The sequence below is a fragment of the Sarcophilus harrisii genome, chromosome 1 (genome assembly GCF_902635505.1).
Source record: "Sarcophilus harrisii chromosome 1, mSarHar1.11, whole genome shotgun sequence".
Classification (NCBI taxonomy): Eukaryota; Metazoa; Chordata; class Mammalia; order Dasyuromorphia; family Dasyuridae; genus Sarcophilus; species Sarcophilus harrisii.
The window spans coordinates 92,629,523-92,655,635 of record NC_045426.1 but is presented as its reverse complement, the minus strand read 5'-3'; the positions used below and the strand labels follow the sequence as shown (position 1 = coordinate 92,655,635).

The window sequence follows — 26,113 nt, the reverse complement described above, 5'->3', positions numbered from 1 at the left end:
AAGAGAAATGCAAGTCAGAACAACCCTGAGAATTCACCTCACACTATGTAAATTTGCAAAGTTGACAAAAGATGGTAATCGTGTTGGAAGGGTTGTGGGAAGATAGGCACACTGGTACATTGCTGGTAGAACTGTGAAATGCCACAATCATGCTATGAAAGCAATTTGGAATTATACAAATAAAGTGATTAAAATGTCCATACACTTTGGCCTACACGGATCCTCAAACTTTAAATAGGGGGCCAGTTCACTGTCCCTCAGACTGTTAGAGGGACGGACTATAGAAAAAACAAAAATTTTGTTTTGTGGGCCTTTAAATAAAGAAACTTCATAGCCCTGGGTGAAGGGGATAAACATCCTCAGCTGCCGCATCTGGCCCACAGGCCATAGTTTGAGGACTCCTGGCCTACAGCTTCCATTATTGGACTCATACTTCTAGGAGGCCACTGATAAGAAGAAAGTCCCCACATAAAACAAAAATTTAAATCAGCACTTTTTGTGAAAACAAAGAATTGGAAACAAAGTAGATGACCATCAATTGGGGAATGGCTAAACAAAAGTACATGTATGTAGTAGAATATCACAATGCTGTAAGAAATGGTATGTGATGTATGCAAAAAAGCATGAAGTGATGCAGAAGTAAGGAAGCAAACCAAGAAAACAATATACACAATGACCACAATGATGTAAATGGAAAGAACAATCATAAACACACACAAAATTGAGTGATTATTGCAAAATTACAAAGAGCATTATGGCTTGAAAGAAGAAATATGAGAAAATACTTCCAAGTCCACTCTTTTGCAAAGGTAGGAGGTTCACAAATGTTGTGCATTATCCATATTTTCAGACTTTTTTCAATATATTGATCAATTATGCTAATTTTATCATCTTTTTCTTTATTTTTGTCTTTGAAAAAAATACTGTTATACTTTCCCAATAAGATTAGGGATCAAACATGGATGCCATTATAACCACTATTATTCAATACAGTACTAGAAATGTTAGCTATAGCAATAAAAGAAGAAAAAGAAATCAAGGGAATTAAAGTAAGAAATGAGGAAACAAAACTATCACTCTTTGCGATTGTATGATGGTATACTCAGAGAACCCTAGAGAATCAACTAAAAAATTACTTAAGATAATTAACAACTTTAGTAGCAGGATATAAGATAAACCCACATAAATCATCAGCATTTTTATAAGATCAACAAAGCCTAGCAGCAACAGATAAGAAAGAGAAATTCTATTTAAAACAACTATAAACAGGAAGTACAAAGCTGGGAAAAAATCTTTACAGATAGCGTTTCTAATAAAGGTCTTATTTTTAAAATATATAAAGAACTGTGTCAAATGTATAAGAATATATAAATCATTCCCCAGGTAATATATAGTCAAAGGAAATGAACAGGCAGATGATGAAGAAATCATCTGCAGGAATACTAAAAAAAAAATGCTCTAAATCACTTTTGATGAGAAAAATTAAAATTAAAATAACACTTAGATACCACATCACACATATCAAATTGGCTAATAAGACAAAAAGGAAAGTGATAAATGTTGGAAAGCATGTGAGAAAATCGGGATACTAATGTACTTCAGTAGAGTTGTGAACCGATCAAATCATCCTGGAGAACAATTTGCAACTATATCCAAAGGACAATTAAACTATACATACCTTTCATCCAGCAATACCATTACTATCTGTAGTCTGTATCCCAGAGAAATCATAAAAAGGGGGAAAGACCTATTTGGGCAAAAAACATTTATAGCAACTCTTTTCATGGTGGCAAAATATTAGAAATTGAGGGGAATAATTGGACAAGATGTGATATTATATTCATATATATCATGATATCATTATATATGACATATATAATGAATGATGAATATAATGGAATACTACTTGTGCAATAAGAAATGATGAACAGGAAGATTTCAGAAAAACCTGGAAAGACTTGTAGGAACTGATGCAAAGTGAAATGAGCAGAGCCAGAAAAAACATTGTACACAGTATCAGCAACATTGTGTGATGATCAACTGTTAATGACTCAGTTCTTCTCAGCAATACAATGTCTAAGACAAGTGCAAAGGACTCATAAAGGAAAATGTTATCCACATCTAAATAAAGAACTGATGGACTCTGAATACAGGTCAAAACATTTTTTCACATTTTTTTCTTTTGATCTGTTTCTTCTTTTACAACTATAACTAATATGGAAATATAGCTTTTTAAATACCCATTGCTTTATGAATCATGTTAGGAGAGAAAAAATCATAGCAAAAGGGAAAAAATCATGAGAGAGATAAAAGAAAGCAAAAAAAAAAAAAAGAAGAAGAAGAAGAAGAAGAAGAAGAAGAAGTGAACATAGAATGTGTTGCTTTACATTCAATCTCCTTATTTCTTTTTCTGGATGTAGATGGCATTTTCTGTCCAAAGTCTACTGGGGTTGCTTTGGAGCACTGAACCACTGAAAAGAACCAAGTCTTTCATAGCTGACCATTGCACTTTGTTACTGTTGTTGTATACAATGTAGTCCTGGTTCTGATTGTTTCACTCAGCATCAGTTCGTGTTAAATCTTTCCAGGCCTTTCTAAAATCAGCTTATTCATCATTTTTATAGAACAATAATATTCCACTACCTTCATATACCACAACTTGTTCAGCCATTCCCCAATTGATGAGCATCTACTCATTTTCTAATTCTTTGCTACCACAAGACGAGCTGCTACAAACATTCTTATACATGTGGGTCTCTTTCCCTTTCTTATGATTTTCTTGAGATTCGAACCCAGTAATGGCTCTGATGGGTCAAAATGTATGAACAGTTTTATACGTCTTTGGGCATTTCCAGAATGGTTGGATCATTTCACAACTCCACCAACAATGCATTAGTGCCCCAATTTTCTCACATCCTCTCCAACATTTATTATTATTGTTGGAAATATGTTTTTTATGGTAGCACATTATATCAAATTACCTATCATTTTTGGAAGAGGGCAACAGAAGGAGGGAGGAAGAAAAATTTGGAACTCAAATCTTGTAAAAATGAATACTAAAAATTCTTGATATGTAATTGGGGAAAACAAACTACTTTTAAAAATATTATTATAAAGGTGTCTCTCTGGCAGAGGGGATACTGGAGAAAACTTGGGTGATAAATAAAAGACATCAATAAAAACTTATTTTAAAAAACACATGAAATATTACAATGAAGGGCTGAGGGTACATACTGCCAGGAAGCTAGGGACAGAAAGAGCTGCTTGAAGGGGATAGAGGGCTGGTGACAGATTGACTCTGGATAAAGTTTCTAAAACCAGGTAGAGGAGGCCACAGAGCCTGAAAGGCACTGTGCTAGGACAAGGTTCTGGGACACGGAAATATAGCAGATACCCTCAGTCCCCTCAATACAATAGGGCAGGGCACGATGAGAACCTGGAGGCATGGAGATGACCTACGTGCTGTGTGCTGCATGGGGTACCCTGGGAACATTCAGTCTCAGTCTCTGGGATGATCCGACGTCTTCGTCCCAGCCCTCGTCGCTGACGCTGCTTCTGCTCCTCAGTTGATATCGTGACCCGGATTCTTGGCGTCTGCACCACATCCAAGTTCTGCCCATGGACCCAGATCACACGCCCTCCACTGCAACACAGCCATGTGAGCCACGGCCCCACTGCAACATAGCCATGTGAGCCACGGCCCCATGGACACCAAGCCACACAAGTTCCCAGCCCTCTCTCCCACAGACACCCCTGCCTCCCAACCATGCCCTGCACCTGACGAAGCTCTTGGCAGGACCCGCAGAGGTTATGTTGGGGTCTGGCGTGTACTGGAAGAGACCCTGCTGCAGCTGCCTCTCCACACCCCCAAACCACACAGCCACCTGCAGTGCCGCAGCCACAGGACTGGGGCTCGTCTGGCACTGGAGCTGTTCCATCTGGGCCACTGGGAAGCTGGGGGGGCAATGGGAAAGAAAGAGAAGCCGGGTCAGGTTTAAGGGAAACATGGGAGTCTGATCCCATGGCGGGGTCTGAAGGAGAAAGCTTCTATAGATCTGCCCACCTAAGGGAAGGGGACAAGGAAACAGAGGGGATGGGGAGGAAGAGGAAAAATGAGGAAAGGTAAAGAGGCAAGGAAGATCCAAAGCAATCCCAATAGACTTTGGACAGAAAATGCCATCTGCATCCAGAAAAAGATGTAGACTGAATGTAAACCAACACATACTATGTTCACTTCTTTTTTCTGTTTTTTAATCTCTTCCATAGTTTTTCCCTTTACTCTGATTTTTCTCTCCCGAAATGATTCATAAAGCAATGTATGTTAAAAAATAAATAAACTTACCAAAAAAAGAGGAAGAAAGAAAAGAGCAAGAATACAAGAAGCATGTAATAGCCTCTCAGGAATGGGAAAAGCCCAGAATAGGGAGCACCCAGCCAGGCCATGGCTGAGATCTCTGTAGTTATCATTCAGGTTCAGGACACATACAAATATCCCAGTTGTCCTCAGAAACATAGTATGGTTCTGTCATCCAGGGGTTTGGCCAATTTTTTTTTAATTTTCTTTCCAAAGTTTAAACATGAATAGAATGGCAGTCTTAAGAGTTAAGAAAATTTGCCTCTAACTTATTAGCTATATGATCATAAATAAGTCACTTAACTACCCCAGATAAACTCCACATCCAGAAGTTACAGCTGAATGTCAAGTTTCTATTGGTGAAAGGAGTTTCTATACCAGAAGCTCTTTTTTTGTTGTTTCCAGTCATTTTCAGTCGTATCTAACTCTCTGTGACTCTACTAGGGATTTTCTTGGCAAAGATACAGAAGTGGTTTGCCATTTCCTTCTCCAGCTCATTTTACAAATGAGGAAACGAGGTAAATAGGGTTAAGTGACTAGTCCAGGGTCATACCATTAGTGAGTCTCTGAGGCTGTATTTGAACTCAGAAAGATGATTCTTCATGACTCCAGGCTCAGCATTATATGCACTGTGCTACCTAGCTGCCCTCAGAAAAACTCCTTGAACACTCACTGAAATTACAGATCCAAACAAAAGTAATTTAACTGCATCTTGAGATTACAGATTCCATAAATGTACTCCTCACTGTGTAAAGCCCATTTCTTTGGCCTAAACTTACATCTTTCAGGCTTCAAAGGAGACTCTAAGAATTTAGGATTTGGTAAACAAGTCCTTTGTTATCCCTTCATACAATTATAGTATTTCATGGTCAGGGAAATACTGGTGATGAATTTCTTCTTACTCTCCCATTCCCCCCAAATCATGAAATCCTCTTTTCAGCATTCCCTCAAAGCAGACATACCATCTCACCCTTGAAAACAAGCATGTCAGAGAGCTCAAGACCCCGGGAGGCAGCTCCAAACGTCAGCAAGTTTTCCTTACATAGAGCTCAAAGCTGCCTCTCAGTAACTCCCACCCATTGCTCCTAATTCTTCCCTCCTGAGCCAAGAAAAACAAACCTAATCTTTCTTTCACATAAAAGCCCTTCCCTTCAAATATTTGAAGGCAGCTATCAAGTTCTCTTTATGTCTTTTTTTTCTTTAGATTAAACCAGTTATTCAACTACCTCTGAACTCACTTAAACATGCTAGCAACTAGTACAAACCTCACCATCTTACTTATAAGAATAGCAGGGAAGGTGATGTCAAAGGTATGGACAAAACCCCGAATTCAGAAAGATTTATTTTTGGACATGGCCAATACAAGAATTTGTTTTGTTTGACTCATTCATTTGTCACGAGGGTTTTGTTTTTCTATTTTTCCCCCAATGAGGGGAAGAGGAGAAGGAGATTAAAGTAGACTTTTGTTCACTGAAAAACATTCAATTTAAGTTTTGCCCAAAATTAAATGTTTTGCTGAAATTCTGATGTCTATAGCATTCATCTGAGCCTAGTAATCCCTAGTAATCCCCCTCAAAATTAATCTGTTCCAGATTCATTTTATCTACAAATGATTAAACATACCATTTTTGCTTTCATCCAAATCATTGAAGTATACCTGATATTAAATTATCTAGGTCCAGGAGAATGGCCTGTTATCTTAAAATTACTAGTTCATAGAGGGCTATTTTGACTTCTGTTATAAAGCCAGAACAGCTCAAGTCAAAGGAGTAAAATAATCAGGGCTAAACTAAGTAGAAAAATATTGTTTTAAATGTGCATCGTGATTGATCTGAGCAGAACTCCATGATTTTATGAAACTTGAAGAGGATGTGAAAAAGGTTGTTTCAGTGCAAAGAATAGAATTAGTCAGACAACCAACTAGTGAAGGAAATCTAGTATTACTTCAAAGAATAAATGCTTTGAAGGAAAAAAAGACAGAAAGGTAATCCTAGCCTGGGTCCAGAATAGACGCCTATGATGCAAAGGATAACTTTAGATCTATGCAATAGATATATGTCTTTCTAAAGGGCTCCAGCTAGACCCATGAAGAAAGAGAGAGTTTCCAGCATTCCAAGGAATTAAGATATGGCTCCACAAGTGTCCGAAGTACAGAAGATTCCACTGAGAGTTAGAAGAAGAACAGGAAGAAGAGAATGTGATGACCAAGGATGGAGGTGGCAAACTTCACATTAGCTTGACACAAACAGCAGAAAGGTTGCTTGTCTTGTAGGGGTGTCTGCATTAAATACCACAAGAGTGTCTCCTAAGGCTTGTCGAACTGATGACTGCTTCCACTGACTGGTGATTCACACAGAAACAAGTAACACAATCAGGAAGAGCCCAGGAAGCGAAATTAGGGCTCAGAAAGTTCTCAGCAAGCAGGTGAAGGTCCTGGCAACATACATGCTTGGGGGTTTCCATCACTGCTGCCAATAAAGGGGTTAAAGAAAAGCAGAACTGAGAAGTAAACAGCTGGCTAATAAATTAGTGGATTTAGGGACAATGACTTAAAATATAGGAATTATGGATCCTTGGTCAAGAATAGAGAATTCTGTATATGTATGTGTATGTACATATTTATATGTCTTTGTGCATAAATATATTCATGCTTAACTACATAGCCTGCTTGGGGAAGGAGGAAGGAGGAAAGAGGGGGAAAAAAGTAAAAAGTACACAGCAGAGAAAAAAAAATTTACAAGAAAGCAAAGAAAAATAGAACGTAATAACACAATATCTTCTATTATTATACATGATTTCCTGAAATGGAAATTTAGTGTTACAAATTTTGAATCTTCCCTTATGTTCTACTGTACATATAATAATGTCTTTTTTCTTTTTTCTATCTTTTTTGTCTTTTTCCATTTTGTTTTTTGTTGTTGTTGTTGTTATTTCATGTTTAAGTTTTAAATAAATAAATGCATTAAAAAGAAAAGAAAAAAAAAGAATGAAGAAAAGCCAAAAAAGGCTTTAAGCTACTTGAGGACTGAATCTGTTTCATTTTTGTCTCTATGTTAACAGTGTCCAGCATAGTTCCTAGAATTGCTATTAAATGCTTACTGATCGATAAAAATATGTTTGCCCAGAGAATTTGAAACTGATTAAAACTGAAAAAGTAGGAGAAGGAATTTAAAGTGGTACTTTTTATGGTAGCAAAGAATTGGAAATAAAGTAGATGTCCATTGATTGGGGAACAGCTAAGCAAACTATGGTATACAAATGAAATGGGACATTTCTATTCTGTAAGAAATAATAAATGTGATGAATACAGAGAAATATGGAAAGGTCCACATGAACTAATAAAGAATAAAGTGAGCAGAGCCAAGAAAATAATATACACAATGACCAAAACAATGTCTATGGAAAGAATGATCACCAAAAAAATTAAGTGTATGTTGCAATATGATGAAGATCAAACATGACTTGAAAAAGAACCCAACCCTTTACAGAGGTGGGAAGTCCATGATTGTTGTACAATTTGTGCCTGACCTGTGGTAGAACTTCACAAGCTCATATTAGTCTGATCATCCACAGTTGGACACAATGCACCTTGACCCCTACAAAGTGATGTAATTTCTCTTCAGGAACAAAGGACAACAACCAACGGATACTGTACATATTTTCTGACTTCTCTAATGTATTAATCGATTATGCCGCCTTCCCCTTTTTTTGTCTTTAAAAAACACAATTTGAAATCTGGGAATTTGTTTTGCTTAACTGTACGTGTTGTAAGAGGAGATTTTTGGTTTTTTGCTTTCTCAATATGGAAAGGGATTAGGAAGAAAAGGCAGATTCACATTTAAAAAAACAAAATATAACCAAAGTTTTAAAAAATACATAATGTGATTCTCTGGAAAAGGGATGATTCTGGTGGAAATTATGGTAATGTTAAAAAAGTCATCAACAAAAATTTATTTTCCAAAATATAGAAGAAAGTAAACTATCTACATACATCTGCCAAACCAGATATGATGAAGAGTAGAAGGATTGACATGGGAAGAATACTAGCAATTCATTAAAAGAAAAAATACTCCCAAAACCATGGCTTCAGACTTATAAAAGCACAAATTGTGTGCAATAAACTGTAATGAACATGGAAAACTAAAGAACTTAAAGAACAAGGAGGTAAATTCAACCTTTTAGCTATCCCAAAAACTTGATGATATGACTCATAAGTAAAATATGGCTATGAAAGGGCACATTTTGCTAAAAAAGGAACAGAGAAGATATATGGGACAGAGTAGTATTGTACATAAAGAAAAAATATTTATATAAGGAAATAGAGGAAGGAGTAGGGGTTAGATGTGAAAAGGAACTAGGAATTTTAGCTAACTGCAAATTCAATATGAGCTAATTGTGAAACACAGAATAACTGAGGCTGAATAAATTGAGGCACAGTGCCAAGACAAGAGAGGGGATTGACTGTCTACTCCACAACTGGAGCATTTTGTTCAGTTCTGGGTACCATAGTTCATGAAGGACATTGACAAACTGGAGCAGATCCAGAAGAAGATGACAAAGACAGTGAGGAATCCAGAGACCATAGCATCTGGGCATCAACCACATCTACCAGAAAGGTTTAGCATGGAGAAGAAAAAAAACTTACAGAGAATGACAACTGTCTGCAATAATCTGAAGAGCTGTAATGTAGGATCAGGCTTGGTTTAATTGTCCTCAGAGGACAGAGCTAGGAGCAATGGATAAAGTTTAACAAAAGTATATTTCAGCTCAACGTAAGGAAAAACTTCCCAACAATAAGACAAAGCAAGCTGCCTCTGATGCTAATGAGCTCATCACCTGAGGTCTGTAAGCATAAGTATTACTGACTAACTTGTCAGGAACTCTATCCAGAGGATTCCCATTCAAGTATGAATTACAATATATGACTTCTGAAGGTCCTTCCAACTCTAAATTTCTGTGATTAGGACACCTCCATACCTTGTATGAAAAGAATAGGAAAAGGAAAGTTGTAGAATTAGAGATGGAAGTGAGGGAAGGAAAATGAGTGATTTTTTTAAAGCTATTGAAACAACCCTTACAGTTGACAGGGATGGTCACCAACCAAAACTCGGATGTCTTCCAATCGTCCAGTTAGCAGTTTGGAACCCTGAAGGGTCAGATAGGTACCCCCGGCCTTGGGACCTCGAACAGGAAAGATGGATTTCACCTCGGGATCCTGAGGAAAAACAGAGGATGATGACAATGAGAGAAAAGAGAGATGGAAAAGAAAGAAGCAGACAGAAAGGGAGAGCCAGGAAGAAACAAAGAGGCTTAATAAGGGGAGGAGAGAGAAGGAAAGAGATAAGAATCTCTCTCTCTCTCTCTCTCTCTCTCTCTCTCTCTCTCTCTCTCTCTCACACACACACACACACACACACATACACATACACACACGTCTGTCTCTGTGTGTGTCTTTTTGTCTGTGTGTTTCTCACTCTCCCTTTCCATAACAGGAGATGAAAGAAAGAGATATACAGAAACAAAAAGATGCTAAATATAACAGAGAAATTGGACAAAATAAAGAGATGAACAAAACAACAGAAAAATACATGAATCAAGGAAGAGAAGAAAAGGAGAAAGACACAAAGATGGAGAAATAGATACAAAGATAAGGAAAAAAGAAGAAAAAACATGAGGATATGAGGAGAAGAGGATATAAATCATTATCATAATACTAATTTATATAATAGTCTATCATATAATGCTTATTATTAATAATATATTCAATCCTGTGAAGTAAGTGCTTTTATTTTTCCCCTCTTACAGATGATAAAACTGAGAGTAAAAGAGGTTAATAGTTAGAGATTAAAGCACTTGTCCAGGATCACACAGTTAGTAAGCATCTGAGGCAAGACTTGAACTCAGGTTGTTCCTAACTCTAGATCCAATGGTCTTAGCCACTGTACCACCTACTTGCCTCAAAGACAGGAGAGAAACAAGGGAGACACATCAACAGAGGCAGACAGACAGAAGGAGACAGACACCCATAATCAAAGGGAATCAGAGTCAGGGATGAAAACAAGATAGGAACAAGTTAAGCATAAGCCCCCAACAGAGTAAGAGAACCGGGGGATCACAAGAAGGGTGAAAGGGAAGTGCAGAAGTCTGGTGTTAAGGGGAGCAAATAGTCAATCTACCTGATAGGCAAATTTATGGTCAGAGATGCCATGTCCTCCACCAGGAACTTCCACGGTCACATGGCCCACCTTCTCCTCCCCACTGCCACCAGTGACACACACAATGCTGTGGAAGATAAGCAGTCAAATGAGCCCTCCCTCAGCCCATCAGCCCCTCTACAGCCTCGCTCTTCCGGCCCCACCATTCAGGTGGCCTTGCTCTTGCCCCTGCTGACCCCGCACAGGGCTCCAACAAGAGACGCCTGGGAATTAACACTCCACAGAGCAGTTTCTTCCCTTCACCCCCAAACAAAGTATAATGAAAGACCCTGGGGAGAACTATTTGTCTTGTTTCCATGATTTAAATTTTTTCATTATAATAATGGGGATGGCCACAGCTGACATAATGATCCGAGACAATGTGTTACCATGGGACGGGATGGGAATGGCATTCTGAGGCAGACAGTGGTTAAGTGACTTGTCCGGGTTCACACAGCCAGTAATTCTCTGAAGCCAAAATTGAAATTAAAACTTCCTGACTCCCGTCTTGTGCTCTGTTTTTATTATCCATCTTTATCAAACACCTACTATGTGTCAAGTGCCCAGTGTTGGGCTCAAGGGGGTTCAAAAGGGAAAAGCCAACACGAGTCCTTAAGATGGCAGAGGAACCGTGCTTACTAGCAAGGGGCCCTGTCCTATTGTCAAGCCACAGAGAGCTAAGACAGAAGAGAAAAAAAGTACTTTTCTGAAATCAGGATTCAAAGAATTCTCTAGCAAATGGTTAAAGGTTAATGTGGGTTGACCTGAAAGCGGGGCTTCCAAAGGGAAAGGATCTTTCTCCTTTAGGATTCAGGACAAAAGCTAAGGTGAAGATGGAGGAAAAGTGTGGTCGGATCAGCCAGGCAGGAGCTCTGAGGGGACGCTAAGCAGCAAGGGATGGTCATCATCAGGCTTGTGGTGAGGGGGGTCCGGTGAGGACCAGGGGGCCCCACAGCCCCAAAAGGAATCCAGAATGAGCTCGTGAAAGCAGAAGAGCAGACCCAGGCTCCGCTGGCCCACGGTTAGCTGACAGCAGGCGCTCTCTCCCTGTCCCAATCCCCTTCCAAAGGATACCTGCTCGAGACCTCATACTCCAGGGCATCCACAGCACAAGGCACCCCCGCCACGGTGACTGTCTCCGCAATGTCCTGATGCTTCTGGCCTAGGTTGGATCCTCGGATGGTAATGCGGGTGCCCCCATCCACAGGCCCAGTCAGTGGCTCCACCTGTCCAGTTCCACCACAATCACAGCCTAGGCCCCCCCCATGAGGAGGATGATACCCCGGGCTCCACCTCTCCATCCCCCAGCTTCCCTGGGGTACAGATTATGTCACCCCTCTGTCCTCTCGCCCCCTTCCCTCCATCTCCAAGCCTGAGGGTCTCTCCTCCACCCCTCCCCAGGCTCCTTCCCCACACACCCACATACCATGTGAATGAGGGGGGCCGGGCACAGAGCTGCTTCGGCCTCAGCACAGGCCTCCCGGGCCACACAGTGGGGATGGCTGCCGTCACACCACACACAGCTGTAGCGAGGGTCAGCTGTCCGGCAGAGGCTGCAGTCCGGACGTCCCACGGAGCAGTCATACAGTGTCACTGGCAGGGAAGAGAAGTAGAGCCCCCATCCTCACCACACTGCCCTCCCCCAGGTCTTCCTTCAACCCCCTGAGACCAGAGCATCCTCTGTGCCAGAGGCGTCCCACAAACAACTGGCCAGTGCCTGCCTGAGTCAGATTAAAACATAAGAGGGAAATAGTTGATAAAAATAAGTAAGAAGAATAAACATCAGATAATGTGAATTTGTGTTTTTCTAAATCAATATGTGACCCACAGGGATCCTGAGATATGGTTTGGTGGCCCCCATTTCTACTGTTCTCCTTCCTTCCTATAACACCGTCCTCCTCCCCCACCCTTCAAATGCTCACCATGAAGCCCCTCAGTGCTGTCCACTCGAAGCCTTCCTGATTTCCGCAAGAACACGGGCACGTGGAACTCAGGCTGCAGGGCTGCATAGCTAAGCTGGGGGGAGACAAGGGAAGAGAGAGGGGGGTAAGGAGAGAAAGGAGTGGGAAGTGTTATCCAGAGAAGAATCAGAATGAGGAGTATTAACTTCCAGATGTTCAGAGTAAGAAGCACCATTTCTGACTCTCAAAATCAAAGATCTGTGTCTTCCTCGGACTTGGGGACTTCTCTAATGCCAAGGACTATGTCTTCCCTCAGACTGAGGGGCTCTCCAGGGTCAACCAGCCAGGACCCCTTCAGATATGGAGACTCTAAGGTCAAAAGACCCTGAAAAAGAGGATGGGGACACAGGTGGAAGAGTCTCTGAAGGCAATGGCTGTCTTTCTTTTCAGAGGGCAGTCCTGGAGATTAGTGTCCTAGAATAATCAGCTGTGTGAGGTTGGGGACAAACACACCCCACCTTGGGATCCCCAATTCCTCTACCTGGTGCAACTGGCAGATGATGCGACAGAGTGTGCCTGTGACCCCGTCACACTCCACTCGGGCCGTGGTCACTTCCATGTGACCCTCCACCTCCAGCACACATTCATAGTCCCCTAGCCCATCCTGGGGAAGAAAATGAAAGAATTGGGACTTGTTGACTCCTGAAAGTTACCCTGTGGGACTTAATAAACATTCGCTGAACTATTTTGTAAGTTAAGAGAGGCTTGAAGACCTCTCTGAAGCTGTCTAGGATTTTAAGATGGCAGGGGGATATCTGCGGTAAGCCTTGACAACAATATAAGAATTTTAGGGACAGTTAAAATGCAGACGTTTCTTTGGCAGCTGCCTCTGGCCCTGACTATTCCAATTACCCAAAACCAAAAAGCTGGGATTCTGGGATTATTAGTAATATATTATATAATTACAATACATTATTATACATAATATAATAAATAATTAGGATTTATTAGTAGGTGTAGAGGGCACCAAACTTTCCTTCTAACTAATGCCTGGCATCAGAAGGTCCTGTACCTGGAGAATAAAGGGGTAGGGCCGTCCTAGCTTCAGGAATAGGAAGGAACAGGAGCCCCAGGACTCACCTGGTACAAATGAAAGTTCCTTCCCAGAAGGGTCAGTTCCCGTTCTATCTGGACAGGCAGCAAGGGAGAGCCCTCAATACCCTCCACACAGGGGCAGGCAGCAGGACCCTGGTTTACTGCTTCTTCCTATAAAAATCCAGAGAAAGAAGGGGGATGTGGGGCTGCATTCTCTCTCCCTCCCTCCCAGCCCTTCCTTTCTTCCCTCCTCCCACAGAAACCCCCGACACCGAAGGAGGCCATCAGGCCCCGTCCCCTCCTCCCACGGAGAGCCCAGAGGACGACCGGGAGGGAAGGGACAGGCGGCATCCTCAGCCCCTCGCCCACCCCGCTCCTCCTGCCCCAAAGACCTTGCTCTTTCTCCCTCCTGGCTCTCAGCCTCACCAGCTCCCAGAGCCCGGGGGAGTCATACTGGTAGTCGAGGTCAGGGAGGAGGATGCGGGGGGCGTTGGGGCCCTCGAATTCCGATGAGTCTCCATCACCTGAGAGGAGGGTGGAAGTGGAGAAGGGCGACGAATCACTCCCTGTCCACTCGTCCGCCTCAGGTAGTTCATCCTCTCGGAGCAGCCAGTCAGGGGCGTGCCCCTCGGAGCCAGCAACCCCTGGGAAAGTGGTGGAGGGGCCGAGGCTGGGAGCGGGGCCCCAGCGAGGGGAGGAGGAAGGGGCCAGGGAGCCAAGCTCCCAGGATGAGGAGGTCAGAGCTGCTGTGTCAGAGGGCTGGCCTCCGAGGGGAGAGGGAGAAGGGGCAGGGGGCACAAGGGCCTCCGCTTCGGTCACCGCTCCAGGGGCCTCCACCACGGTCGCAGTGTCGCCCACGCCCTCCACAGTCCCAGGATCCAAAGGGATGCTGGGGAGGCGGCTGGGCTCCTCGGGCGGAGCTGTCTCTGGGCCTGGAGTCACCTCTGGCCCAGCCGTGCTGGGGGTAAAGGTCTCTGTAGTTGGAGGGGCTACAGTGGTGAGCATGGGGATGGTGGGGGGAGGCCCAGGCTCCGGGGGAGGGGTCCTAGGTGCCTGCTCTGTTGGGGGAGGCATGGGATCCGGGGAGGGAGAAGCGGACTCCACAAGGAGAGGGCCCGGCTCTGTGGGGGGGAGTTTGGGAGCCGGAGTGACGGGAGCTCTGGGGGGCACCGAAGGGAGAAAAGTGGGACCGTTCCCCGTGGGAGCCACGGAAGAGAGGAGTGGCCAGGAGGCTGACAATGGCCGCTGGGGATTGGAGGCAGAGGAGGAAGGGGGAGGAAGACATACTCAAAGGACACAATTGGGAAGGGAGAAGGCCGAGAGGTGTAGGGTTGTGGTTCAGAGAAAAGATAAGAAGATCAAAGAAAAGAGAAACACACAAAAAAATCTAGTTAATTCTCTAAGGGAGGAAACCACCCCAAGGAACATCGGTGACTGAGGAAGGGGCCCCAGGAAAGTGTCACCAAAGGAAAGGACCGGAGGGCTTGGGGGATGTGCCCAACCTCCTTACTTTGGAGCCCACACAGACACAAATCAGTCAAAACCCATGTAAACATCACAGGAAAAAAACACTCGTACAACAGAGGCGGCCCAGAGGCACGATCCTATATCCTATCACACCAGGACGCACAGACGCTCATGAAGCTGCGTTAGCGCACAGACAGCGGCCACACACGGGGACAACACAGGCACATCCCCCCCAAAGGATCAGTCACACACAAGAGTGACACAAGCTAGGTCTCACACACACACACACTCACACTCACTCACACACACATACACATACACACTCTCACTCTCACACACTCACACTCACTCTCACACACACTCACACTCATACACTCACTCTCATACACACATACACACACTCATACTCACTCTCACACACACTCACATACTCACACTCACACACACATACACTCACATACACACTCCTACTCACTCATACACACACACTCACATACACACTCAGTCTCATACACACTCACTCACTCACACACATACACACTCACACTCATTCTCACACACTAACACACACATACACACTCACTCTCACACACTCACATACTCACACTCACACACACTCACATACACACTCCTACTCACTCATACACACTCACACTCACATACACACACACTCACATTCACACACACTCAGTCTCATACACACACTCACTCATACACACACACATACACACTCACACTCATTCTCATACACACTAACACACACACTCACTCTCACACACACTCACACACACACATACACACTAACACACACTCACACACACACTCACACACATACACATACATACACAAACACACTCACATCCCCCCATCTGTTCTCACCCCCCTGGGCCACACTCACCCTCTGGCTGTGCACAACGGGGCCTCCCTCACAGGCGGTCTTGTGGGTACACAGATGCTGCCAGACACACCAGCTGCACCCCCAGGAGCTCTGCACACAGGCCCGGCACCTAGGACAAGGCAAAGCGCGCCGGTGGAGGCGAGGCCCCCGGGGAGAGTGACGGTGGCAGGGGGTGGGCGGCACTGGGTCAGGGCCGGTGCTGACCTAACAGGCCTGTCTGGTGTATCTGGGATCGGGGAGGTGGGGCCACTGCCACAACCCGGGAGACGGAGAGAAGCGGCGCGGTGATGGGGGAGGTTGGGGGAAGAACCGGGGAGGTTGGAAAGCCGGGGCATCAGGGTGGGGACTCACGGCGTGGATGGATGAAGCGTCGCCGCGGCAGCACAGTCATAGAAGGAGAACTTGGTGGAGGCGATGACCACTTCCCCAAACTTCAGCCATAAAGGCACAGAGACATGATCTGTGAGGGGTGGAAGGGAGTTCTAAGTCAGGACTGAGGTTCACCCTGGTATACATGCACAGGTTCTGCTGCAAGAGAGAATCGAAGACCCAAGACCCCAGAGAACACAGGGAAAGGGAGGGAAGGAAAACAAGCCACAGACCCCTCTTCTCCCAAGGCTCCGTCCCAGCCCCAGGCTCTCCCACGGCCCCCCAGGGCGGAATCCCCACTTTGCCGTTCCCGTCCCAACCGGCCCGTCCCCTCACTGACCAGCGCCCATCTGCAGGGCAGGGGTCCGACTGGGGTCCGGGGAGGGACACATCACTCCGGCATCAGTCCGCACCGCAGGACTCTTATACTCTTCAAAATAACATGAGTACGATTCATCTGGCCGCAGGACAGGCAAATCTGAGATTGACAGGAATATCTGCCAATCAAAGGGCAGGACAAGCACATCAGCCTGTGCACGGACCCCTCGAGTGCGCGTGCACACACACACACACACACACACACACACACACATACCGCCCTATCTGGGAGACTCGGAGCTCCACACATGTTCTACCCTCCCAACCTAGGGGGATACGCAGAAGGAAGGGGCAACAAAGTCACAACTAACTAGATCCCTCACGGGCTCCACAGATGTCCCCTGTGGGATTCCCACAACTGCCCCTCAGGAAGCCTGTCACAAGCAGCTCTCCACGAGCCCCCCATAGACAAATGGCTGTGAATGCCAATCCTCGCACTGCCCCGTGGAGTACCCCCATATATCATCAGTGACCCCCCAACATCCCTAATAGAAACCTTCAGCAAGGGGGCTCCAGCATCTTCCCACGAAAATCCATGGAGTTCCCTTCAAATGCATCCCACAAAGCTTCCTGCATTTACTGAGCCATAGAGCAGCGCCACAGACACCATCCTTGGAGCTCCCCCTACCATACCCAGAGTTCCCCAAGCTGAGGATCCCTCAGCATCTCCCACGTGGAAGACATCACCTCCCCCATCCACTCATGAAACTCCTCCCCATACCCCCTAACAATTACCCCCTGCAGAGCATTCCCACACCTGCCTCCCCCCAAAGAGAAAACTATCTCAGAAGCTCTCGTGGATCTGCTACGGATACTCCCTCTCCCCCCAGAACTCTCCCAAAAGAAACAGTCCATGGAGTCTCTCCAGAGACATCCTTTGGCCTTTCTCTTGGTGGGCCCCTCAGAGATACCCCCCACCCTATCTCTTGGGGCTTACATTTCTCTTCTCCTCCCGGCTAACATTGGCTGGACTCACAGCCTGGATCTCAAGACACTTAGGTTCAGGACTGAAGCTCCACAGCCAGGGCTCTGGGCCCCGGCCCCGGGAGCACTCAGCACGCCGGGTGCACCTGGATCAAACAGAGGAAGCATTTGAGGATCACAGAGAATCTGCCTCAGTCAAGGGGGGAAAGAAATCCCTCCCTACATGCCCTTAGCTAGGAATCAGGATCACAAAGGGCCTCTAGAAGACTCAAAAGGTCAAGAAGGGTCTCCAAGGCATTCTAGCAATGAAAGGATCTGCTCCAGCTGACCCCCCCCCCCAATCAAGGACTTGACCATTTCTACCTCAGTCTCCTGGGGAGGGGCTAGCTGAGCATATCCCCCAAACCCACATATTAACGGGTCTCTAACATCAGCAAAATAATCCTCTGGACCCATAGAAAAAGTATCTATCTGAGCATCAGTAGAAGGATCTCTAGAATTCACAGAGGAACTTCCATGAGTGTCTGACAGGCACCTCCTCCTACCCAGCCCCACACACAATAACAATCCACAAGGTTCAGATGGTCAAGACACTGACCGTCCAAGAAGAACACACCACCCACAGTAGGGGTCCTTGGGGGCCAGACACGATGTACAATCCAAATGCTGGGAGCAGGAGGCCACTGGGACCCTCACTACCTGGAGATACAAGGTGGTCAACTCAACAAAGAAATCCACAGAGAAGCCCAGAAATCCCAGGGCAATTCGCTTTTATTTCTTACTTCAAAATCCATTCAAATTCACCATGTTCTATGACATGATGATTCCCATTTCAATAATGCTTTAAAGTTTAAAAAAAATGTTGCCCAACAGGGGCCTTCTGAGTAGACAGCAAAGCTGGGCCAGATTTAGTCGTCCTCCCCTTCACCATTCTGTGCTCCCAGCCCATCACCATCTCTATCATGAGTCAACCAAATCAAGATCTAAACAATAACAAAAACCACTTTAACATTTTAAGGTTTGAAAAGTACTTCCTTCAGAACAAAAACTGTGACAGTGGTTGAACAAGGAATATTATCCCCTTTTAACGGATGAAGGATTTGGAGTCCTACGTAGTAAAGTGATTTGCCAGTACTGACCCAGTACGTGTCACAGTCTGGATTCAAACCAGAGACTTCTGATTCTGTTCTTTCTACTACGCCATATCTACATCTATAGAAAGAGGGCCCAGTTCTACCTCGAGCCTTAGCCCCATCACTCACTGTGCTCTGGGTCATGACATACAGATGTTCCAAAGCCCAGTCAAAGATGAGGTCACTGCTCACTGCCGAGCCACTCTGGATGAGCTGTGTTGCGTAAGGACGATGATCACCTTCTGGGCCCAAGTAAACCTGGATAATCAGGAATAGTGAATGGGGTAAGGACAGTGAAGAGATATGGACTATGGGGATGTGCAAAAACCCAGAGATCACAATCCCCATCCTTGGGGTTGGGGATCAGAGATCTCAGATTACAGACAATGAAGCCCAAAGCTAAAAGACCAAGGACATAGATATAGGTTACATGGTTCATCCTTAGGATCCAAGTGAGTATACTCTGGTTCAGAAGCTTATAAGTATCTGGGCTTGGTCCCAGGATCAAAAAGACTCCCCAGAAAAAAATATTACAGGCAAAATAAGAGAGAAAGAGAGACACACAGAGAGAGACACAGAGAGAGAGAGAGAGAGAGAGAGAGAGAGAGAGAGAGAGAGAGAGAGAGATCAGGAAATCTAAGTTTTTCTTCTTTTACACAGCAATATATCCCTCTGAACTTGTAGTCTTGACCCCCCCCCCATGGTGTCCACAGTCCCTGATCTTACCTTATGCAGCTGCCCTTGGCTATCTCCCAGGAAGGCAATGGTATGGCCATCTTCCACACTAACTGCCACAGCTGTTAATTGGACATCTGTCCACTCTACCAGGGGTGTGGCCTCTAAGGGAACTCGGCTGGCCATTGGGCTGGGCGTGTGGTCTGACCCACACGGGTAGGCATCCAGTGTATCCTTAACAAGAGGAAGAAATTTAGGGTGGAGTCACGATTCCTGCCACACTAGAGCCCACGACTTCCAGGTGGTTTCTTCCACATGCTTCAAACAGCTTTAAACATCCCTGAGACTGGATGGTGTTCTTGAGGGCCTTAAGTGTCTATAGGATGATATGATTCTATTTTCTGAACCCAAAATAAAGGTACTGGTCAAACCAAAAAAATTATTTTTGCAAACACTTCATAAAAAAGTGCACTTTCTTTTCTTAAAGTTGGGACTTCCTGGAAAATATTGAATATATGGTCACCGGAGCTAAAAAGTGCCCCCACACAGCCACCCTCCCAAAAAAATCCTCACCATCCCCACTCTCAGTAGAGTTCCCAAGTAGGAGAGGACAGAAGAAGAGATGCTAGGACTTGAGAAGGAAGCAAGAGTCTCAGAGTTTCCTACCACTATCTCCATTCCACCTCAACCTCCCACAACATAATGCAACTGGTGCACATTATTATGGAATTCCCATGCTGCCATACTTGAGCTGGCCCCACTTTGTCCCCTGGGATTTTGATCCTTCCTGGAGCTCTCACTATCATCCCTCTGTTGATATCTTCCAAATCTATATCTCCAGTTACCCCGAAAACTATCACTGAGGTTACAGTCCCTTATTTCCAGGTACTCACAAGCCAACATGACCTCAAACTCAAGCCATATCCAAAACCAAACCAAATCTCCCTAACTCCCTTGTCCTTCCACCATTTCCTCAATCTGAAAGAACTAAAGCCAATTTTGACTTTTCTCTTCATCTTTGTCCCCTTTATACTGTCAATTCTTCCTCTAAATATCTCTCAGATTAGTCTCTTCCTCTCCATTTCCAAGGCCACACCTCCAGGAGAGAAAAAAGTAGCATAATCACCAACTACAATTCCAGAAGACTCATGATGAAATTTGTCATACACCTCCTGTTAGAGAAGTAATGGACTCAAGAGTTCAGAATGAGACTTAAAAAAAAAATGGCCAATGAGGGAATTTGTTTTGCTTGACTGCTTATGTTTGTAACAGTATTCATTTTTCTTCATTTCTCAGTGGAAAGGAGGAAAGAAAAAGGGATAGAAAGAAGATAGAACTGAAAATAAAATAAAATTGAATCTAAATTTAAAAAAAAAAAGAAAAGATGATTATAAATAGGAAAGGACTTTGTCAGCTAATAACTACCATAAAAATGATAGATATCATCACTATGATTATTAGTCCAGCTCCTTGATTAATGGCTGGATTACTACATTAGCCTTTGAATCGATCTCCCTGACCTCAGTCATCCTCTCCAATCCATCTTGCTCACAGTACCAAATCAAATCTTTCTCAAAACACCATTTTCTCACATTATTCTCCTACTCCTACTCCAAAACCTAGTAGACAGTGAGCCAAATTTGAACTCTTCAGTCCAATATTCAGGATTTTCTATTCTATAGTCTCATCTGACCCATCTAGCTCTAACCTTTCTCTCCAACACACTCTTCTATCAGCTAGGTTTTTCTCCTGACCCTAACTATCCCCCTAATAGATGCACCAGGCTTGTTTCTCCATGGTCACTTCTGTTCATGCTTCCCCAATCCCTTACCCCTGAAATCTGGAATATTGTCCTCATGCCTTTTTTACTTATACAAATATAATCCATTCTCCACAAATCCACAAATACAATACAATTCCCCCATGATGACATTTTCTCTGACTATTCCAGCTCAGACAAACATTATTCCTCCCTGAATTACTTCAGTGCACATTATCTGTTTTATACAGTTCAATAATTTATTATCAAGAATCTAGGATCAAACTTCTGAGCCAGCGTTGGGCACACAGGAAGCAACCAACAAATACATTCTGATAATACTATTAAAATGTTTACTCAATTCCCAGTCCCTGAGGAGGTAACAGAAACCTGTGAGGAGCCTGAAGGACGGGAAATGGCAGGGAAGAGTGGACCACCACTAGAGGAACCCAGAGTTACTTACAACAGGCAGCTGGGCACAGTTGGAGTTGACATCATACTCAATGTAGGCAATCTCCGTTCCATCTTCCGCCCGGCCGTCCCGTGTGTAGCAAGCATCCCGTGTTCGGTTGGCCAACTGGTCAACCTCATCTAACGGGAAAGCACAGAGCGCGGAGGCCCCAGAAACTCCAGCTGCCGGCGCACGGCCCATAGTGGAAGGGCTGACTGAAGAAAAAGCAGCAAACAGCACTTCTCCGCCCTCTTCCTGGGACCCCTTCCCGGGAACAGCCACAGCGGCCGCCTGCACCAGTCCGTAGGGAGCCCCTCCACAGGACAGCGGAAGCTCCACATAGGAATAATAATGCTGATCACTCAGGCAGACTCGGGACAGGTAGGGGCGGAAGGCTCGGGACTGGGCCTGCAGGTCTCGCCGCAAGAACAGGAAGTAGACGCTGGTTCGACGGGCAAAGGCAGCCACAAAGTGGTGGCTATACTCGGACAGCCGACCCACGGCTAACTTGGCCGTCTCCTCATAGGAAAACGCAGCCTGTGGATCAGGGGGACGCAGCGCCCGGGTGGTGATGGGAGGTATCCCCCCTCCGACACCCCGGCTGGTATAGCCCCGGCCCACAAACAAAAGGGGCTCCCCGGCTGGACCCTGCCCCACCAGCCCCACCGTGCTGATGGCCGGATCGTTGGCTGCCACGTACTGAGTGTCTCCTGGGCGCTCCGGACGAAGCAAGAGCTGCCCAATATGGTCCAAGCGTCGCTGTTCACACACTCCCTGGTGTGCGCTCCCACACACCACTAAAGCCCCTTCATCTTGGCCAGACCCACTGGGGCTCACCAATAGCAGCTGGTTGGGGTTGTCTGTGAGCTGGGCCTGTGGGCACTCAAGAGGCAGCACAGGGGGCAGACAGTCCCTGCTGTCCAGCACGGGCCCCGTGGGCACAGTTGCCTCAAGCGTTAGCTCCGGACTCAGTTGGAACAAGAAGTTGGTGGCTCCCAAATAGAGGGTCCCTGAGATGGGGTCCCTGACCAGATGCTGAAGGCGTGTGTTATTGGGGGTGAAGGAGACAAGAGGGGACTGTTGCATGGCAGAGGCTGGAGCACACACAGCCCAGAGCAGCTGGAGAAGGGCTGAGCCAAGGATAAGCATGGTCACCTGAGGAGAGAAAAATATGAAAGACAAACAGAAGAAAATGGGGAAGGGGGAAGAAGAAGAAGGAAAGGGGAGACAGAGACAGAGACAGAGAAAGAGATACACACAGAGACAAAGAGACAGATAGAAACAGAGACAGACAGACAGAAACAAAGAAAGAGAGAGACACAGACACAGACAGACAGAGACAGAGAGATAGAGACAGAGAGACAGAAAGAGACAGAGATACACAGAGGAAAAGACACACACAAAAAGAGAGACACACAGAGGTAGAGACAGAGAAAGAGAAAGAGAAAAAATTAGTGTGGATAAGGAAGCCTATGGAGAAAGGATCTAGCTCTAACCCCTCTGCTTGGGACCTAATTTCATCTTTTCCCATGTCTTTCCCACTGATCACATCCATTTTTTCATTTTCAATTTCTCTCCGATCTTATCTCATTCCCTTCTGCTATTCTGAATACCTTTCCCTTTTACTACCAAACTCCTACAAAAAGATATCTACAAGTACTGCTACCCCAGTTTTCTCATCATTGAGATCATGATCTCTTCCTTTTTTTTTCAGTGCCTTAAAATTTGGCTCTCAAACCCAACACTCTACTGAATCTGCTCTCTCATTGGCCTTTTCTCAGTCCTCATCCTCCTTCATTTCTCCATAGCTTTTCTAAGATACTTTCTCCTCTCTTAGCTTCTCTGTCTGCTGGTCCTCTTCCTAACTGTCTGACCACTTCCTAATCTCCTTTACTAGACTACCAGCCATCTCCTTTTCCCTAAATATATGTCTCTCCAAGCTCAGTCCTGGACCTTTTTCTTTACACTCCCTCCCTTGGTGACCTCATCTACTCCCATGGATTCAATTATCGTCTTTATGCAGATACAATTATCCTCTCTAAGAATCCATCTGTTGCTTAGAGACTTTTTCTAGTTTTTCAGCCAGGATCTTTCATCCATGAGCCAGGATCTATAAATCCAGTCTTCATTTCTCTCCTGAACTGCAAATGCCTGTTTGACATTTCTACTTGGATGTCCAAAAACTATTTCAGGCATGAACTTAAATGAATGAATAAAAAGTATATTTAAGTACTTACTATATTCCAAGCAATATGCTAAACCCTGGAGATAAAAATATTAAAGCAAAGACAAGCCTCAAAAAGCTTACATTCTGATTGGAAAAACTGCACACATAGAAGAATAGTAGCCAGGGAAAGGCCACAATGGTTTGGAAATAGGGATGGCTATGGTGGCCAGAGGAAATACACTGACATCCCCATCTAAAACAGTGGCAGAGTAGATCATGGTTCATGGTGCCATGAACAACCTAAAATGAGATACATCATCTTTTCCATCCTATTCTCATCCAAATCATATCCTCCAAATTTTCCTATTTCTGTTGAGTACCACCATCCTTCTAGTGATCTGTACTCATAACCTCAAACTCTTCCTTTACTCTCTCCTCTCCTCTACCCCAAGACGTAATCAGCTGCCAACCCTCATATCCATTTCCTTTTATTCACATAGCCATCACCTAATTCAGATCCTCACCATTTCATGCCCAAGATACTATCTCCAGTCTCCCTCTTCTATAATCCTTCCTTGATAAATGGAAGTCACCCAATGGACCATTGTACTCCCCAATTCAAAACTTTTCAGTGGTTATATTGCCCTCTAAGAAAAAACAAAAATCCTAGCAGCTGGCTGCTAAGTCTTGTCCTTTCTATCTTCATAACATCTCTTACATACATTCCCTTCCCACTATTCATAAAGTCATGACTCTAGTTCAGGTCTCATCAAGATTACAGCAGTAAAACCCTTTGACCCAGCAGTGCCATTACTGGGTCTGTATCCCAAAGAGATCATAAAGGAGGGAAAAGAATCTGCATGTGCAAAAATGTTTGTAGCAGCTCCTTTTGTGGTAGCAAAGAATTGAAAAAGGAGTGGATGTCCATCAATTGGAGAATGGCTGAACCAGTTGTGGTACATAAAGGTAATGGAATATTATGTTCTATAAAAAATGATGAACAAGCTGATTATAAAAAGAACTGAAGATTTACATGAATTAATGTTGATAAAAACAAACAGAATCACTGTACACAATAACAACAAGAATGTGTGATGAGCAACTATGAAAGACTTGGTTCTTCTCGGTAGTTCAGAGATCCAAAGGAATCCCAATAGACTTTGGAGAGAAAATGCCATCGGCATTCAGAAAAAGAACTAAGGAGACTGAATGTAAATCAACAATTCTTTTTTCTGTTTTTTAAATCTCTCCCATGGTTTTTCCTCTTTTCCCTGATTTTTCTCTCCCAACATAATTCATAAAACAATGTGTATTAAAAATGAACTTTAAAAAAAAGATTATAGTAACAGCCTTTCTGCCTAAAGTCTCTCCCTTCTTCAGCCCATCCTCCACTTGATTGCCAAAATTATTTTTCTAAAGAGTATATCTGACCACATCACCACCCTCCCTGCACAAGGAGCTCCAATGATTTTCACCTCCAGGAATAAATATAAACTCTTCTGTTTGTCATTTAAAGTTTTTCATAAGGGGCAGCACCAGCCCTGAAGTCAGGAGACCCGAGTTCAAATTTGACCTCAGACATTTAATATTTCCTAGCTGTGTGATCCTGGGCAAATCACTTAACCCCAGCTGCCTCAGCAAAAACAAATAAATAAATAAAAAATAAAGTTCTTCATAACCAGGTCCCTTCCTGCCATACCAGACTTTTTACACCTTCCTTTCCCTCCAGGAATTTGATGATCCAACTATACAGACCTACAACCAATTCCTTCAATAGGATACTCCTCCCCCATGCCTTTAAGTCCCTTAACTTCTTAAGTTTCCCTGGCTTCCTTCTAGACTCAGCTATAATCTCTCCTTCTGCAGTGGGAGGCTCTCCTGGTTCCCCCACCTATTACTGTCTTCTCTCAGATTACATTCCTCTACTATACGTTGTATGTACCTGGATATCTACTAGTTGTTTAACCCATTAGAATGGAGACTCCTTGAGAAGTGGTTTTGTGGCAGATTTTTTTTTTGGTCTTTCTTCTTATCTCTAGGGCCTAGCACATAGGCACAAATGTTTGTTGACTAATGACTGGTTAAAGGTTCTCCACAGCACAGCCGGAACCTACCTTTCCATCCTTATATCCTATTATTCCCCTTCATGCTCTCTATCAACAGGAGCAGACTCGAAGCTGCTGCTCATCTCAACATTCCCTTTCGTTGTCTCTGCACTCAGACACATCTCCCCATGCTTGGACTATCTTTGTACCCTTTAGTATCCATATTTCCCCTCAAGACTTAGCTTAGGTGAATATCTTCTTTGAAATCTTCCCTGTTGTTTGTGTTCTGGACATCTTCAAATT

The 26,113-nt window shown here is 44.4% G+C and overlaps 1 protein-coding gene across 1 annotated transcript in view; it reads right to left on the bottom strand.

Moving 5' to 3' along the window:
• PLXNB1 (plexin B1) overlaps positions 1–26,113 on the bottom strand; it is a 67,043-nt gene that overhangs the window by 21,747 nt on the left and 19,183 nt on the right. The window contains exons 3-20 of the mRNA XM_031966918.1: positions 21,611–22,753; positions 19,440–19,622; positions 18,843–18,971; positions 18,179–18,279; positions 17,594–17,726; positions 16,619–16,775; positions 16,261–16,369; positions 15,910–16,018; positions 13,971–14,789; positions 13,590–13,715; positions 12,991–13,113; positions 12,471–12,564; positions 11,975–12,141; positions 11,623–11,774; positions 10,531–10,636; positions 9,433–9,569; positions 3,778–3,954; positions 3,460–3,643 (exon numbers count right to left, since the gene is read on the bottom strand). Of these exons, the coding sequence (XP_031822778.1) occupies positions 3,460–3,643; positions 3,778–3,954; positions 9,433–9,569; positions 10,531–10,636; positions 11,623–11,774; positions 11,975–12,141; positions 12,471–12,564; positions 12,991–13,113; positions 13,590–13,715; positions 13,971–14,789; positions 15,910–16,018; positions 16,261–16,369; positions 16,619–16,775; positions 17,594–17,726; positions 18,179–18,279; positions 18,843–18,971; positions 19,440–19,622; positions 21,611–22,753 (4,149 nt within the window). The remainder of the gene's footprint in view (positions 1–3,459; positions 3,644–3,777; positions 3,955–9,432; positions 9,570–10,530; positions 10,637–11,622; positions 11,775–11,974; positions 12,142–12,470; positions 12,565–12,990; positions 13,114–13,589; positions 13,716–13,970; positions 14,790–15,909; positions 16,019–16,260; positions 16,370–16,618; positions 16,776–17,593; positions 17,727–18,178; positions 18,280–18,842; positions 18,972–19,439; positions 19,623–21,610; positions 22,754–26,113) is intronic.